Below are 18,038 nucleotides of genomic sequence, written 5' to 3'. Positions count from 1 at the left end.
CACTCTCTTGTGATAATTCATGCTTTAAACTGGAACAGGGGAATGTTTGTTATGGAATATCTGTAATATAACAGGTTCATCGCTGAGACACTCTTTTTAAAAGAAGTGACATACAAAGCTCAGTACGCGGGAAGATCCTAACTATACTAATTACGGATCTTATGACATCTTCTAAGACAAAGTGCTGAGGATGAAGAGAAAATGAGAGAAGAATACAGATTCAATGTATTTAAAAGGCTATTTAAAAGACGACACCTCATGATGAAGAAAATAAAAGACTTTGAGCTATGCATCTCAACTTTCAGACCTGAAAACAGGCATTTTCAATATCTACACATGGCTAATCTTATCCTTTTCTCTTAATTTTTCACTCTATTCTGTTCTTCTTTAGATAGATACATGTAGATTGTTTCTAAAAAGTAAATTCTCCAGAATGAGTAAACAGAGATGAACTGACAAGGGGGATTTTTTTTTTCTTTTCCTTCAATCCCCAAAACTAACAAATTCTAAGAAAAACTCAGGAAGCTAGTCATCCAGGTAAACATAAAGAGAACAAAGGGAAATATAAATTCTAACAGGGAAAAAAACAGAAATAACATATCAGGTATGAAGTAGGGTAGATACTATGCAAAGGGTTTCAAAAACACCCAAGTAAAATCATTATTATAAAATGTCACTGCCACTGTTTGACCATGAAACCACAAACTGTTATCAAACTACTAAAGCCAACTTCCTTACCAAACTATCTGAAGCTTATTTAGGAAAGCCACATAAAAATAACTGCTGTTCTAAGTTTTAAGCACCAATTCCACAGCTACTAACTTGGAACTTGGTAAAACAGCAAGGGATTAAAAATACACAGTGTAATTTCAGCTTTCCTGACAAGGAAAAAACGTCTCAGAAACACCACATTTACTTCTTCAAATTTTTAGAAAGATCTCTTTTCAGAAGTGGCAAAACATCACCTAATATATATATTCCTCAAGATGACTGCTGCTGAGAATCAATTAAAATGAACAGTTAAGACAGGCATTACAAGCTGGCAACTCTTTGACTAACTGTTCCAGCAGGAACATGTGCTGTCAGTCCAGAGCACTTTTTTTCCATTTTTAATTATAATTATTAGACAATACTTAGAAAGCAGGACATCTGATACGAAACCTCATAATTCTGGCTCCTCTATGAAAATCAAGAGATTGGGTGAATGGGCTCACATTATCATGTGGCGAAAACTGGCACCTGAGTTTGCAGTCCCTGGTTGAAGGTACCAATATTTTCAGCCTTGGGTACTAACCTTTTCCTCGACGGCCCTTCTTCAAAATCTGAAGAACTAACATCGTTGCTAGTGGAGGACACTTGGGATGCATCGTCCTTTTCATTCTCTGACTGTTCTGATGCTGGTCCTAATCCCTTAGACTGGTCATTACCAAGGAGCCCTACAGGTGAGAAAAGGGGACAAACACTTAAATACATCACATCAGGAGGCAGCACTTTACCACAGTTAACCCTACACAACGCTGATGAAGACAGACAAGAATGTGGATAGAAGAGAATTTAAAAGCACACATCCCTTTTGAATGGGTGGAGAAAAGTAAAACCTCATCATTCTATTTGAGACCTTTAAAGAGAGTGAAATGCCTAAGAGGGAAACAATTTCAACAGTAAGAAATTTGAGCAGAAATTTGGAATTGTAATACTATACTTCAGGATTCGTTTTTAAAGAGTACATAAACATCTTTTGCAGCTAAAGGGTTGAAAGGAAGAATGGAGTATCTGTTATCAAACTAGTCACTCTTGAAGTAGTAAATATTGACTCTACAGATACTGAAATCCTTTCTGGAATTGCCTGCAGGAACCAGTACCTGCCACACAAGAAAAGTCATCCTTATCTTTGTAGCCACATCTTAGATATTAACTAGAAATCCTACTCCACTTGTTTTTCTTCATAGCCTTCTATAAGATCAGATTGTAACTGGATTTGCCTTTGATCATCTCAAAGGATAAGGATTCTCTATGATAGCAGATGATAAGCAGGGGAGTCTTGGTGCTCACGGATGTGCTTTTAGTAACCAAAATGTGGAAAGAAGCTGCAGGCCCTTGAGGGCTCTAAAAAGCAGCTATGTACTAACTGATATGGAAGTATTTTAACCAGCAGTAAGGTCACACTATAGGGAAACGGGTGAATAACAAAGCCTCAGAGTCCCTTACATCAACATAGGTTCTGTCAACAAGAAGCTTCCACTGATATACACGTCCACAGCGACTAGACCCATTGTCCACTGTCTAGTCACAACCCTCGAAGGCAACCAGAGCTGGGCAGTAGCAGCACTGCTAGCACAGCATCTGCAGTTTTACAGTGCTTGATCTTGAAGCCAAAAATACAGAGTGGCCCCTTGATTTTTACTCTTCTAGTCCTTCCACCAATTTTATGCACACTTCATTTCTCTGTATTAAGTCTTTGCGACTGAAGTATCTCAGGAAGTGCCTTCTGTTAGTTGTACTAAACACTATGTAGAACACAGTGTTCTATGTATTTGATTAAAAAATACATAAACATTCTGAATGAACATAGTACACATCAACAAAGCACTGGGACCTGGCTTGTTTCTGCTTGCATTTCCCCAGTTATCTATTTTTACATCATTTCAGAGTATGAGTGATAACATCAGGTTGAAAATAAAACACATGGTTATTCACTTCGACTAATGAGGCTTTAAGAGTTGTGACTACAATACAGAAACAGAAACATACAAAAACCCCCAAAGAAAATGCTGGGAGTCTGTACTGTGAGGGCAAAAGGAGACAACTGTATGGAAATCTAAGAATCCAAGGATAAAAGCGTGGACAGTGTTTCAGAGATTGAAGCCATGTTCTCCATTACAGTAGCCACTAGTCATGTGCAGCTACTGAGCACCTGAAATGTGCCTAGTGTGGATAAGAAAATAAATTTTAATTTTACTTAATTGTAATTTAATATCAGAATGTAACATGTCGTTGACAATGTTCTATTAATTGTGGAAATGTTTTGGATTAGATTAAATCAAATATATTAACATTGATTTCACCTACTTCTTTTGAGTGTGACTGCAGAAACTAAAATTATATATGTAGTTTAAATAACATCTTTACTGATCAGCACTCAGTTAGAGCACATTAGTAGTGTCACTATATGAGTGGGGGATCCCCCCCGCCGACCCAATTAGGATACAGACGACATTTAACCAAGATTAGAGTTGGCCAAGGAACATAATATTTATCTTATCTGTAAAAAGAGAAGATGGATAAATTACCATAGAGAAAACTGAAAATAAAAATGCTGGTTAAAGAACCAGATGTAAAATTGAAAAGGAAAAAAAGAGGATGCACGTCGTAAATATGTATCGTCTTGGTTGAGTTCAAATTTTTCTTTTTGCTTTTGAGATAGGGTCTCGCTCTGTTGCCCAGGCTGGAGGGCAGTGGCGCAATCAAAGCTCACTGCAGCCTTGACCTCCTGGGCTGGAGAAATCCTCCTGCCTCAGCTGAGACCGCAGACACATGCCACCATGCCCAGCTAATCCTTGTATTTTTTGTAGAGACGGGGTTTCACCATGTTGCCCAGGCTGATCTCAAACTCCTGGGCTCACGGGATCCACTCACCTCAGCCTCCCAAAGTGCTGGGATTACAGGCATGAGTTACTGCACCTGGCCTGAAGTTTCCTTTTTTCAACAGCACAAGGTGGGAATAACATAATGGAGAATAAAGCACAGAAGGCAAAAAAGGGATCAATTCTGAATTTATCCATTCATTTACTTAATAAATACTATATGCCAGGGCACTGGGGATATAGGTTAATCAAAATCTGAAATTAGGAGAGACAGACAAACATAGACATATGCATCACTCAGTAGTAAGTGAAGAAAAGAAAGTGATAGAGAGGATAATGAGTGAGCCAATGGAGCCAGCCGGCAAGCTTGCAATACCAAAACAAGAACAAGAAAGTTGGGATTTGCAGTAAGCCTAAAAACACAGAGTGGTGATGGAGGAAGAGGACAAGGAGGAAGAGCTATATTGGTATAAAAAACCAACTAAACAAGGACTAGGAGCAGCTCAGGAAGACTGGGAAGGGTTCCTATACCCTTTGGTACATAACAGCAGCTGAAGTCTTAGCTGAATAAGAGGTGAATGCATGAAAGAATGAACAAATGATTTAGCAGTAAGAAAGTAAGCTTTTTGATGACAGCTTTGCTTCTGTCCTCCTGACAAAAAGAATCTGGGTGACTGTAAAGAGAAGTGATTCTCAAACTTGAGCATGCATGCGAATCACCCCCCAAGTGTCCCCTGTTCTAACACATTCCCAGGTGACACTAATGCTGCTTTGGCTGCTCTGGGGACTTTTTTTTTTGGGGGGGTGGGGGTGCGGGGGGACAAGGTCTTGCTCTGTCACCCATGCTATAGAGTGCAGTGACATGCTCACAACAGCCTCAGCCTCCCGAATGGCTGGGACTACAAGTGTGCACCACCATGCCCCACTAATTTTTTTCTTTTTTTTATACATGGGGTCTTGCTTTGTTGCCAAGCTGGTCTCAAACTCCTGGGTTCAAGTAATCCGCGCCCATTTCAACCTCCCAAAGTGCTGGAATTACAGGCGTGAAAACCGCACATGGCCTCATGTACCTTTTATCAATAATTTTGTGGGAAAAAAAAAAGACGCTTGCCTGCAAAATGTCACAAAGTTACAAGAATCAGCTAACATGACAAATAGAGACTCAAAAAAGTAACAGGTTGGAAAAAATGTGCATGTCTAAGAAGCATAAATGTAAAGAGACGTGTAATGTTCTCCCCAACTACCCTCTCACCCCGCAAATCAATTGCTTAAGTACAAATTAGGGGTAGTTTTATGAAGAGATTTTACACATGAAAAATACCTAGAAATATTAAACGATTTTATGTGAGCAAAATGCAAAACAGATAAGGCTACTCTGATAAGGCATGACTGAGCAAAAAGAAATCAAAGTACTGACTCCACTGTTCCAGGCCCTCATCAAACTAAATCTTCCGAGAACTCCAAGTTTTCCACCATTCTGAGGATTGCAATGAGTACTTGAACTAGAAGAGAATCACATTCACGTTCCAGATTCATAAAATGGGGCCCATACATAAGGAATCGTCTTTGTACAAATTAAAGGGCCATAGGCTCCCCTCTCCCCCCACCTTGAGACAGTCTCGCTCTGTCATGAGGCTGGAGCGCAGTGGCACAATCTTGGCTCACTGCAACCTCCGCCTCCCAGGTTCAAGCAATGCTCCTGCCTCAGCCTCCTGAGTAGCTGGGACTATAGGCGTTCGCTACCACGCTCAGCTAATTTTTGTATTTTTAGTAGAGACGGGGTTTCACCATGTTGGCTAGGACGGTCTTGATCTCTTGACCTTGTGATACGCCTGCCTCAGCCTCCCAAAGTGCTAGGATTACAGACATGAGCCACTGCGCCTGGCCAGGACCATAGATTTTACTGGCCCTCATGAAGGCGCAAGACTGACTTTATTCTGCACGTGATAAACTTTTTCAATTTGAGTACTTCCATTCTGTATATATCAGCCCAGAAAACATTTACATTTATTTATAGTCAGACAGCCTACATGGTTGAATAAACCTGGGCTTTTTCTTTATCTAACTCCCCCGCCGGCGACCAATCTCCACTGTACTGGCTACCACATTTCATTTTGAATGTTTTAAGCCCAATCATACAGCCTGCCCAATCCAGGAGGGCCAGGTCAGCAAGATGGAATATGATGCCACAGGGCAAGACAGCCATTATTATAACATTAGCCAAGCTAATGTACTGCCTTTTCTCTCCCCTAACAAAGCCCTGCCACCAATTGTTAAAATTATTATTTTTAGTCAACGAGAAATCATGAAATGGCATCCCCTCCTTCACACACTCAAACCGTTTTTATTTTTCCAACCCCCTCCCCCACCCCGACCAACACAAACCTTTGTTGGGAGAGGAGGTTAAACAGAGGAAATTGAATGAATGGCCCAAAGATTCAGTCTATCCCATTAGCATTTGTTCTCCTCTATTAATATTCAGTAGGTTGAACTTAAATTAAACCATGTCTATTGTCTTTCACAAAAGCAATAAATATGAGCTGCAAATTGTAAATCATTGCAGTAAAGGCAGCTTGGTTACTGTGCCTGCAACCTCAGCTAGTCACCATCAGCTGATGGGAGAAGTGCGTCTGGGATCCAAGACCATTTAGCCACAAGGCAGTGTCCATTTGTGCAGCCGAGAACTCTAAAGAAATTGAACACAACAGAACCCTGCCATCAGCAGCTCTGCACATTCAGGAGCTTTTCACCCCATCTCCCAAATTAGCAAGAAATGAAAAGACCGCACAAAACAATACAACAAAACAGGCTTCTTTCTGAGTCTGGAACAGCAGCATCAAAATGGAATAGGAATTCCTGTTGTTCTTGGAAACTGGAGATACTAGTGTATGGCTATCTCCCTCTTGCCTTATATCATGGGCATTGGGAAAATTGAAACACAAATTAGGCCAAAGATTCCTTTAGCTGAAGGAACTTCTAAAGCAACTGATGAGAACAACAGACTTCAGAACACAAATGTATGGACAGAAGACAACTCTTTTCTAATATCTGGAAAAAAAAAAGGACTACAGCATGTAGTCTGTATCATTTTATCATGTTTTAGACACAAAGAAGTGGTCCTCTCTCATTAGCTACACATACATGACAATAGAAAACCAAAGGAAAAGCCAATGGCTCTATTCCACAAAAGCAATGCCAAAAGAAGGGTTAAAAAGAAAGGAAAAACAAGGAGGGCTCTGAGGCTGTTCCAGGGCTTCTAAAACATCTGGAGCACACCAAAGTCATTAGCATATTAGGGTGAGTCAATGTATTTAGCTTTGTTGTAGAAAAGATGCACAAAAGGTAATTCTGTATTACAGAGCCAATGCCGTCTGTCACCCTGTCACTGTGAGACAAGGTTATCACATTACATATCAAACAGTCAAGCACCCAAAGAGAGCTTTCATTTTCAGCAGCAATTTTTCTCTCTGTGTGTGTGTGTGTGTGTGTGTGTGTGTGTGTGTGTGTGCGTGCGCACGCGCGCGCAGCACTTTAAGTTGATAGAAAAATTATAAAAGCAGCCCCCATGGCTCAGGTAGGACCCTCTCTGAGGTCATCAGAATGCATGGTTTGCTGCCATTGATAGTGAAAAATAAATGTTATGTTCACTCAGGTTTTGCAAAGAGGAAAAAAAAATGAATTGCTTTTTAAGCAGGGTAGGCATTCCGATGCCAGGGCAGATTTGGCTTTGGGCCTGCTTGGCATGGTCAATATGAACATGGAGTTTGCCCATCACTGTACACATGCAGGTCAGCATGTGAAGCTTCCAATGGAGCACAGAGCTCCAGGGAGAGGGGCGAGCAGGGCACAGGGTCTGCAGAGCACAGCCCAGGCTTGTCCACTGACATGCTCACCAGATCAACACACTGGCGTGACTGAGAACAAATGCCAGTCATGAGGCAGGATGTCAGTGGCACACTTGTGGTCAACGAGGCGCAAATGAAAGTGGTTTCATACCTCGGCTTATGGAAAATAATTATCCCTTTCCCTTATGAGACCAGCCCCTGAGCCGACTAGGGCTCCCCTTTGTCTACTGTCAGATCAGCTATGGAGATTTCCCATTCCGGTCAAGAAAAGACAATCCAAAAACACCCCCACTCATCACTCCTTAAAACAGTCCCAAGATTTGGAGGCAAGGATGGGGAGGATGAATAGGTGGACCCGGGGGACGTATTTTTGTTACATTTAACCCCTGGGAAAACAGATGTAAATACTGATCTGTAAATCAACAATCTCACAAGAGCTCTCTCACCACCACCAGAATCCGCCCCCACAACACACCTTCAACAATCTACACCTCTTTTGCATGCACAATTTTTTGAGACAGTGTTAGATACTAAGACCTCACACAGTGTTCATTATTAACATGGAAAAGTTGGGTCACTGGGTAGATAAGGAAAATGTCTGACTCTATCCTTTTTTTCCTATTTCAGAACCAAGTAAATGACTCTTTGAGAAAGATGGGACCCTGGGCCCCAGAAGGCAATAAATGTCTTGAGCTGCAAATGAACAAACACAGCAGACATCTCCTATCTCCTCAGAGGAAGAGGTAAGCAGAACACTGCTACTACTAGAATGGGCCCCATTCTGGCTATCTAGACCCCAAATGAGTAAGAACCACCAAAAGACAAAAGATCTCCCCTTCGCACATCCTAACCAACAATCCCAGGGGGACAGAAAACACTGCTCACTGAGAGGCTCCAACAAAAATAAATAAAAATAGACAACAAGGCTGACAGTTTAACTTTATTCAACACAAAACCTCTCACAAAAACAAAGAGCCGTGATCTTCAGGAAAGATTTCCCAACCAGCTCAGAAGCTATTTAAACTCTGATGATCACCACTGCGAACATAATGTACTGCTCATTTTGGCACAACTCCCTGTTACTTCTTTGGGGCAAGGGCTCATCCTCCCTATTCTCTTCCCCTCTTCACTCCTTCTTCATCCTTAATATGACCTTTATAACAATCAGAACAAGTACAGTACCTAGAATAATAATGACTGAATTATAAACACCCACGATGCTCTACAATCAACAGTTCTAGTTTTGTGTCCAATCCATGACTACTCTATCCCAGGCCGTAACTGCTCTGGGTCCACACTTCATCTCAACACCCTTTTAATTTTACACTGACAACCCAGTCAAACACACACCCACCAGACAACCCAGTTATAAATACCCACACCAAAACATAAATCCCTGGAATCCCCTAGCATATGCAACTCGAGCTTCTATCAGCTCATGAAAAGAATTCCACACCACAGAGGGCCCAGAGCTGACCACCTCCAAGGTCAAAAGCCGCCTACAGAAGAAAACTGACTCAAGGCAACAGTGGGCTTAGGCTGATGTGTAACCATGAGCGGCAGAACAATGGCATCACTGCAGAGCAAGGGAACTCAGTCACATGAAGGAGACGGAAACACAAGGGCATTTTTTTTTTTTCTGAGAATTTTTCTAAGACAGATAAATGAGCCCAACATGTGGAAAGTCTTGTGTTCAGATAAACTAACAGGCCCAAATTTGATTTCTCATCTCACAGAATTTGCACTTCTCAAAGGGAGATGTCCATGAACACAGCATGTTCACAGATGGCTAATGATATTCTTCTACCTTCAAGTAATTACAAGTGTGAATATGTACTTAGGTCTCTAAAGCTTCCTATCATCTTTACCCCACAAATGTAAGGTACCAAAAGAAACCAGGTATCCAATTTGAGCCAGACTCTCCAAAGATAGGCAAAGCTGCTGCTTTAACTCAATCGACAAGTGCCATAAAGTTATCGGTTTGTGTACTAATCTGTAATGATAAATGGGCAAAGCTCCACAAAGTTTGTGTCCTGATTGACACCATAATTTGTAGATAAATAAACAGCCATACCCTTTGCCCTGAAACTTCTCTGGACTGCCTTCATTCCCTAGGATAAAAGGAATCTCTTGGAAGTTCTAAGTTCTGTTTTCTTTGTAGCATTAGGAGGGACAGTAGTTCCCCAGTTTCCTTATTACCTCACTCACATATCAAGAAATCAACTGCCCCCCTACTTTTCAAATGAATATATTCAGAGAGGATTAAGTAGTCCATTCAAAGTTAAAAAAACAAACAAACAAAAAAAAAAAAAACACCCTGCTGACAACAAATAACTTCAGAAAGGCCTACTGCCTCCCAGAGCAGCATTCTTTCCACTACTGAAATATAATGAATGGAAGCAGTACAGAAAGCAGCACTATAGGAATGTGGCCATGGAATCTGCTAAGATTTGAGGCACCAAACATTGAAGGTTCCTGAAATTCATCTGTGTTTACAGACAGTAATACAGACATGAATTAATGCACGAAATTCGGGAGAAGAATCAAGAGCACTAGAAGTTTAAAGCTTTTAGGTCTCAATCCAGAACCACTTCAGGTCTCAGGATCTATTTGCATGCCTCAGTTTCCTCCATCTTTCAAGGAAAGAAGATGGAGGTAGAAAAAGAAAGGATTAATGGAAATGAAAGCAAACATGCTGTTTATGAAGGAAACCAGAGCTATGGTGAGGATGAACTAATTAACTTTAATCAAACATTTATTTTTAAATGCTGGGAAATGATCAGATAAATTGGTAATAAAATAAAAGGGACCAGCTATATAGCTGGATGGCATTCAGTCTCCAGAGAAATGTCTAAATTCATACAAGCCTGATTGAAACTGCAGATTTGGCCAAAATGGTCAACAGAGCTTAATGCTTTAAGAGCGACATTAATTCTCTCTTGTAAATTTCCACAGTGCCTTTGCAGGAGCCACCATTGCCCCTAGGGAGGATATCAAAGCTAAAAGAATATTAATATTAAGCAAATCGCAACACTTTTTACATAGTCTCTCATATATATATATATATATATATATATAGCACCTTGACATCCACAATGGATTTAATCAGGACCCCAGCAGGGAAACCCACAAAGGCCTATTTCTCCAACAAAAGCCATACCAGCCTGAAACAAATCTAGAGCTATTTGGTTTGTCTTTTATTTATAGGAACAGACCTTCTATCCCAGGTTCCTCAAGATAAGCCACCAAAAACTGCACCTGACAGACCCGTGGAGCAGCCATCCTCAGAGCCGGATCATTGCAGAGAGACAGAGAGGAAGAAGGACAGAGGGAGGGAGGGAGGAAGAGCGCAGTGAGGCAGGCTCCGGAGCACTTGTCAACAATCCTCCCCTGTACGTAATAAGCAAGCGGCAGTGCAGATTCCGCGCGGCAATAGGACGGCCAGAACAGCAATGGGGCCGAGGGGGAGGGGAGGGGAGGCAGCCAGGAGAGAAGGTTATTTATGCGCATGGGAGGGAATCGAACACCAAAGAGGAGGGGTCTCCGGCTGGCTCCCCCCACCCTGATAAATTGAGAAAAAGGAAAAGAGCCACTAGCTTTTCATCCTGCCATTTCCCCAACCTGCAATGCAGACAAATCCAAAGTATAGAATTTCTGACATATGGGGGGGAGGGGGACATTCACAGTTTAATTGTGCACACTTTTGTGTCCCCAGCCGGTCAGATGCCCCCACCCCATTGCCAAGCACACCCCACCCCCACGGACAGCGGACTCCGGGGCGCAGTTTCAATGGCATCCCTTTTTAATATCATAATCTGTGTCATTCAGCACTTGCCTTTTATTTATTTTTATTTGTTTTTTTGGCTGGGAAACCTGGGCAACTCTCCAGACAGACTGCAGAAATCTCTTTCCACATGCTCCTCCTCCAGCCCGCCCTCCCCCTTCCTCTGATTCCAGCTTCCACGGAGCCTCATTACTTATGAAGTGACCGCATGGGCCACCGCTGCCCCCACCAACAACACGGGGCACCCCTCCCCCTGCCCTGCGCAGGCCCCTCCCCGAGGCACATAAATTGATCTAATCTAATCAAACAGAAGCTGTTTTCTCTCATTGTTTCTTGAGGATCTTTCACAGAACCGGCTCTGTGGTCTGGCAGCTGCTGGGAGGGGTGAAAAAGGCAGGAGTCCAACTGAGGGCTGGCCAGCTCCCTGGCCTCAGACAACTGGAGTACACATCTCCTTTCATATGTTATAGCTTTTTGATTTTTAAAGTCAATTCTCTTGAAGCCTTTGAACTTCAACCAGCAATGATAATGTCCAAAACACATGCTCTCAACACTACCACACGCTTCTCTTCATGCCCTTCCACGGGGAGGAAGATGGTGGCCAAGTCCACATGGCACTGGAAGTTTTCCTCAGATGCATCCAGAGGAACTGGAAACATGCCTTACTAATACTTTCAGTTTCTTGTTTCCTAGTTGTTGAACCATCTAACGAGGCCCTTCTGGGTTCTGATACTTTACACACAGTAACTTATTTATACCTCACAAAATCCCTGAAGGTAGATGTCAACTTTGCTCATGAGTGAAGTCACCCAGGCTAGCAGGCAATCAAGGCCAATTGGGTATTGTCTCCACAATGGCCAACTCTTGTTTCCTAAATAATTAAAGCTCATGAACATGCCAGAACTTCTTACATCAAAAACATATAAACATATATATATAGATATAGATATAGATATACACATACACACATACACACATAAACACACACATACACACACACAAAAACATCAGGAAGGTAGATGATGGTCCTCCTTAGTGTCTAGTTGATATCCACCACTTTAAAATCATAATTATACATAGGGCCTCAGAGATACTCTACTACAATTCCTCCACTTCATAGATGATGAAACTGTGGCTAAAAACAAGTTTGTCTCTTAGCAAAGGTCACAGAGGTTGCTCCTATGTCTCAACAGACAGGAGGCCATCCGACAACCCAGTGGCAGTGGGGAAGAAGGGGTGGGGTAACCTCAATATACAATTCCCTATAGAACATAGAAGGCTGGAAAAGAGTTGCTCTCCAATGGTTGCCAGGGTGAAACCCCAGAGCAGACCCTTATTTAGTGCTCTACAGTGCAGCACGTTCCTGTTAACAGTGAACAAGTGTTTGGCATGCACCCCACTACAGCGTAAGTCATACAGAGTCAATTAAAGGACATTCAGGGGATGACTATTTGGCCTTTTTCCTCTTCCTTCTACTGGGACATGTCTTTTGGCTGCTTCAATGATCAGCAGCACCCAAAGCAGAGAATTGGAAAGGAGACCTCAGGCAGATATTCTGATTATCCTAATTCTCAAAAGCAAAGTAGAAACGCCGAGACATAAACAGTTGGCCAGAAATGAAGTTTCAGAATCACGTATGATTAGTGGTTTTCCTGAACACCCCCAGTTCTGTCACTCAAACACTCAGAGCGCACACAGGCATCAGCACTAATAAAACACTATCTGCCCCTTTCCTATCTCCACTGCTTCCTTCTCTTCTAGTCAACTAAAGAGAAACGGGAATTTAAATTTTAAGAAATAAGAATTTAAATTTTAAGAAATAAGAAAAGCCTCACTGTCGTCATTACTTCCCGATCACGCAGGCAATATTTCCTAAAATACAGTACATGCAAGTCAGTCCCTGTGTCTGTCAGGCCGCGAAGGAGACTTAACAAAACTCTCCGTTATAAATAGCCATAAGTTTTAGACTGTTTAGATGAAATGTTGGTCCCCTACTAAAGAAGAAACATGCAAACTACCATATTAGACTCACAGCATCCTCTGGAAGACCAAGAATAACACTAAGAAATGGGTTCAATTTAGGAATAACAACACAACTTGCAGTATTTAAAGACAAGAAAGAGGAGAGGGCGGAAAGACTGGGGAAGAGCTTTTCTTTGCTCCATCCATGTTCATCAATAGGATGAAGGCACCACCATCTAAGTTTCAATAGTGAAATATCAGAGCAAGTCATAAATCTTAAACGAAAGTCCTCTGAATAATCAATCCACTTTAATTTTTAAGGATATAAAGAATATCTGTGAACCTGCAGCCAAACCAAACTACTCAAACATAACCTAAAGCCTTGCCTATGTGCTAACTTTTTTATATTATAACATAAACATATATAAATAGCATTTTGTTTCATCGCATTTGATTATAAACTTTACAAAACAGGTTCCAATGGGAATTGGGTTTTTTCCAACTCAACATCAAGTTACTAAGATCCATCCGCGGCCTTGCTTATTATATCTCTTGCCTATCCATTTTCATTATTACACAATAGAGTATTTATAATACTACACAACTGATGAATGGTGGGTGTTCCACTATGATTCTCATGTCCAAGGGCATCTAAGGCGCTTCTAGTTTATTGCTATCATGAACCATGTTGCAATTCCTCTCTGCGAGTCTCCTGGAAATCATGCACTACAGTTTCTCTTAGATAATATTTGGGACTGAAAGTGGTAGATATCCTTGGATATGCAAATGTTCAAATTTACAAGCTGAATGGCAAATCAGTTTCCAAAGTAGGTGTCAACTTTTGATTTTGCACCAGTAATGTTACCACGGTAATCTCAAAATGTTTAAAGACCTTCTACAACATGTCACAAGAGAGACCAAGGAACTTTACTAACTCTAATTCAGGAGAAGTCAGAATTTTCAGAAGGGGTCTCATATTCACAGGAATTCTATGCAGACACCCAGGTTCACGGCTGCCATCCACCTAATTATCACCTCAACCCCAGGACCAACCCCAGTTGGTGCCTTGGTATTTCAGTACCATGCATTTAATAATTTCCCCAAAACCACTAATCGCAAAGGAGGGGTAGGGTGGTGTGGACTGTCGTGTGATAGAAGAGAGTACAAGGTTATGGTGCCAGAGAATTTCACATAATATAGAACTGTAATGATCACACAGCATTAGCCATGTATTTGTAATGATATCTCTGTGTTATATGGATGAAATTACATAGTATTGACCATATCACATAGGGTGTGATAAAAATTAATGCAGAAAGGTGATCTACTGTGCTAATATTTGGCTTTCAAAAACATCATTAAAGTGTGGGCACTCTATGGCAGCAGTATAGTAATAATAAATGTTACCTGTTGGAATTGTATTTAAATAAAAGTTAATACACTGGCACTATACCAACCAGAATTAGGTACACACAGAGTCTGGCTTGAACACTTTCCAAGAAGGCTTGGTAATTCCTGAAACACCAACAGTGCTGAACTTTGTAATGCATGTGGCTGGCCCAACAGCTAACACGTCGACAAGGCCACACCGTACAATTATAACATAATACCAATAATTACAAGAACATAGTAGGGTGACCCGGACTGGGTGACGGTATGCAAACTTGTGAAACTAACTGGGTTGTTGAGGCTACAATTAAAGTAGTTGTTCCAATTCAGAAGCTATCAAAAAAGACAACACTGTAGCCCTCCTTATCCGGATTTCAGATTTCCAAGGTTTCAGTCAGCCATGGTCAACCAAGGTCTGAGAATATTAAATTTAAAAATCCCCAAAATAAACAATTCAAAACTTTTAAATTGCACACCATTTTGTGTAGCATGCTGAAACCTTGAACTATCCTGCCCAGGACGTGAATGATCTGCACTGTACAGTATTTATGTATAAGAAAAAAACACAGTATATATAGGGTTTGGTAACAGTGACAGTTTCAGGCATCCATGGAGGGTACTGAAATGTACCACCCGTGGATATGGGAGGACTACTGCATTCCACATGAATTTTTTAAATTAAAAAATACTGACTTATTTGATAAACACCTTGCACTAAAAACATTAGTGGATCATAGCACACACAGCTATGATTAAGAATGATTAAGAAAAATCATAAGACTTCTCTCTGCCTCAGTTTCCTCACCTGTTAAATGGAAACAGGACAACACTGGTGTTGGAGGCATTAATTACACAAGTAAAAGTGTTTGTGCTACACTGTAGACATACAGGGCTACCTACATGCATTCATGGTAATAAAACACTCAAATTTTGGTTCAATATATATTGTTGGCTTTTTGGCTGGAAAAAGAAACACATAACAAAATGTACTTAACATATTTGAAGGTGATCCAGTTAATGAATTTTAAAAGGTGAACACAGAAATAATGCCAAGTCAAACAAGATGATCAACTTTTTTCAGAATATTTTGAAAACATTAATCAATAGTATAAAGTAAAATTGGACCAGAATCACAAAAAAGTTGCTTACCTACTTAGGAATAGTGAAGAAAGGAAAACTGTATATTAAAAGCACTGAGGCCACCTGCGGTGGCTCACACCTGTAATCCCAGCACTTAGGGAGGCCAAGGCGGGCAGGTCACAAGGTCAGGAGATTGAGACCATCCTGGCCAACATGATGAAACCCTGTCTCTACTAAAATACAACAAATTAGCCAGGCATGGTGGCGCACACTTGTAGTCCCAGCTACTTGGGAGGCTGAGGCAGGGGAAGCACTTGCACCCAAGAGACGGACACTGCAGTGAGCTGAGATCTCGCCACTGCACTCCAGCCTGGCGACAGTGCTGGGAACAGTGGCTCACGCCTATAATCACAGCACTTTGGGAGGCCAATGTGGGCAGATCACCTGAGGTCAGGAGTTCAAGACCTGTCTGACCAACACGAAGAAATCCCATCTCTACTAAAAATACAAAATTAGGCCAAGCATGGTGGCTCACACCTGTAATCCCAACACTTTGGGAGGCTGAGGCGGGCGGATCACAAGGTCAGGAGATCAAGACCATCCTGGCTAACGCGATGAAACCCAATCTCTGCTAAAAATACAAAAAATTAGCCGGGCACAGTGGTGCGCGCCTGTAGTCCCAACTACTCAGGACTCCCTGAGGTTGCGGTGAGCTGAGATCACACCACTGCACTCCAGCCTGGGCAACAAGAGCAAAAACTCCATGCCCCCACCACCCCCAAAAAAGCATTGAAACAAAGGGCCGATAGGTCAAAACTGAAGAGTGAGTAATCACCTTTTCAAATTTCTGACTCTGACAAAAGTAGTACTCTCATATGCTGCTAGTGTGATTAACTGATAAAATCTTTCAAAAGAGCAACCTGGAAATGAAGGCTAACAAATCTATAATCCAGTAATTTCTAGAAATTAATACTAACAAACCAATAACAAGCAACAATTTGCTTCTAATAATTAGTTTGTTGGTTAATACAACAAATTAATGACAGAAGCAAAAATTTCAATGTAGCTTGTTTTAATTATTTTGTCACTTCTTTGACTGGTTTAAATTCTATGTCCATTTCCCAAAAAAAAAAAAAAAAGGAATTATTCTACATCAGTTTCCTGGGCCATGCAATAGACCGATTAGCAATGCTTTGGTTCTGAATTATTGCATGAAGCCGCTGGGGTAGCTGGGTTGAGTCCTGCATGTGCGGCAGCTGACACTTCTCTCCACTACTTGACCCTTGGAGCTTCGAGGCCTTTGCACAAGCTGTTCCCTTTTCTGACTATTCTCTCCTCTGCCTAGAGAGCGCCTGCTCCTCTTTCCATTTGACAGGTGCTATTCCAATATAATTTCAAAATGTATGAAGGTAACATTTACCCAACTGTCATGTTTCTTCAAGAAGAAGATTTAGTCTTGCTCATCTTTTGTTTTGCTTTGAGACAGGGTCTTGCTCTGTGTCCCAGGCTGCAGTCGAGTAGCGCAATCTAGGTTCACTACAGCGTCAACCTTCCGGGCTCAACCAATCCTCCCACCTCAGCTTCCGAAGTAGGCGCCACCATACCCAGCTAATTTTTTATATTTTTTGTGGAGATGGTGTTTTGCCATGCTGGCCAGGCCTGAAGCAATCCTCCCGAGGCACCCCAGCCGCACAAAGTGCTGGGATTATGAGCATGAGCCACTGCGTTCGCCTTGTTCATCTCAATAACCCGCACAATGCCGCACTGCATTTATGCTGTTGAAGAGTAAGCTGTGTCTCAAGGCCAATCCAGGGCTGCTAAGCCTGAGGTACTCTTATCTGGGAAGTCCCACCCTACGTACAATACACCTAACATTCAACATTCCCTGGGAAAGGCAAATGTGTCAAAGAACTCTTCATCTCTTTATGTTTGAAATTATCAGACTAGAAATAGCTCACATACTTTACAATAAATTATGAGATCTCAGCACTCACTGATTAAAATGAGAAATTCCTGGGAAGTAGAAGACCTCATCTTCAGATTTTCAGATGAAATATAATTTCACGAGCACCGAATTTAACAAGCAGAAATCTAGATATATGATGTTTTCTAGATACTTAGGCCTTTATTAATTACAATTTTACAGTTTTTGTTTTGTTGTTTGGAGGCTGATTTTGTTTCTGTAACTAAAGCAGTTTTGCGTCTTTCTCAAAATATGTGCCTTTTATATCCTGCTAACGTAACCTCATTCTGTTACTAAACATTTAAATAAATGTCAAAACTACCTAGAATCCTCCTCCTCTTATTTACGCAGTGAAATCATCCAAGTCCCGATATACCAGTAATCACTGTTAACAATTTCGTGTATATTCTTCCTGGCATTTTCCTTAAAAG

The 18,038-nt window shown here is 41.4% G+C and overlaps 1 protein-coding gene across 9 annotated transcripts in view; it reads right to left on the bottom strand.

The window, feature by feature from the left end:
- Positions 1-18,038, bottom strand: part of JARID2 (jumonji and AT-rich interaction domain containing 2) — a 278,177-nt gene that overhangs the window by 111,596 nt on the left and 148,543 nt on the right. For 6 of the 9 annotated variants that reach the window (XM_063665836.1, XM_063665835.1, XM_054491177.2 and 3 more), the window contains one exon: positions 1,295-1,436. The exons of 1 other annotated variant lie outside the window; for it this stretch is intronic. In XM_063665836.1, the coding sequence (XP_063521906.1) occupies positions 1,295-1,436 (142 nt within the window). Of the gene's footprint in view, positions 1-1,294; positions 1,437-10,644; positions 10,770-18,038 lie in introns of those variants that run through there. 2 more of the 9 variants (XM_063665837.1, XM_054491178.2) reach the window with 2 other exon arrangements.

The sequence above is a fragment of the Pongo pygmaeus genome, chromosome 5 (assembly GCF_028885625.2).
Source record: "Pongo pygmaeus isolate AG05252 chromosome 5, NHGRI_mPonPyg2-v2.0_pri, whole genome shotgun sequence".
NCBI lineage: Eukaryota > Metazoa > Chordata > Mammalia > Primates > Hominidae > Pongo > Pongo pygmaeus.
The sequence above is the reverse complement of the archived record's forward strand: the minus strand, read 5'-3'. Positions and strand labels throughout refer to the sequence as shown.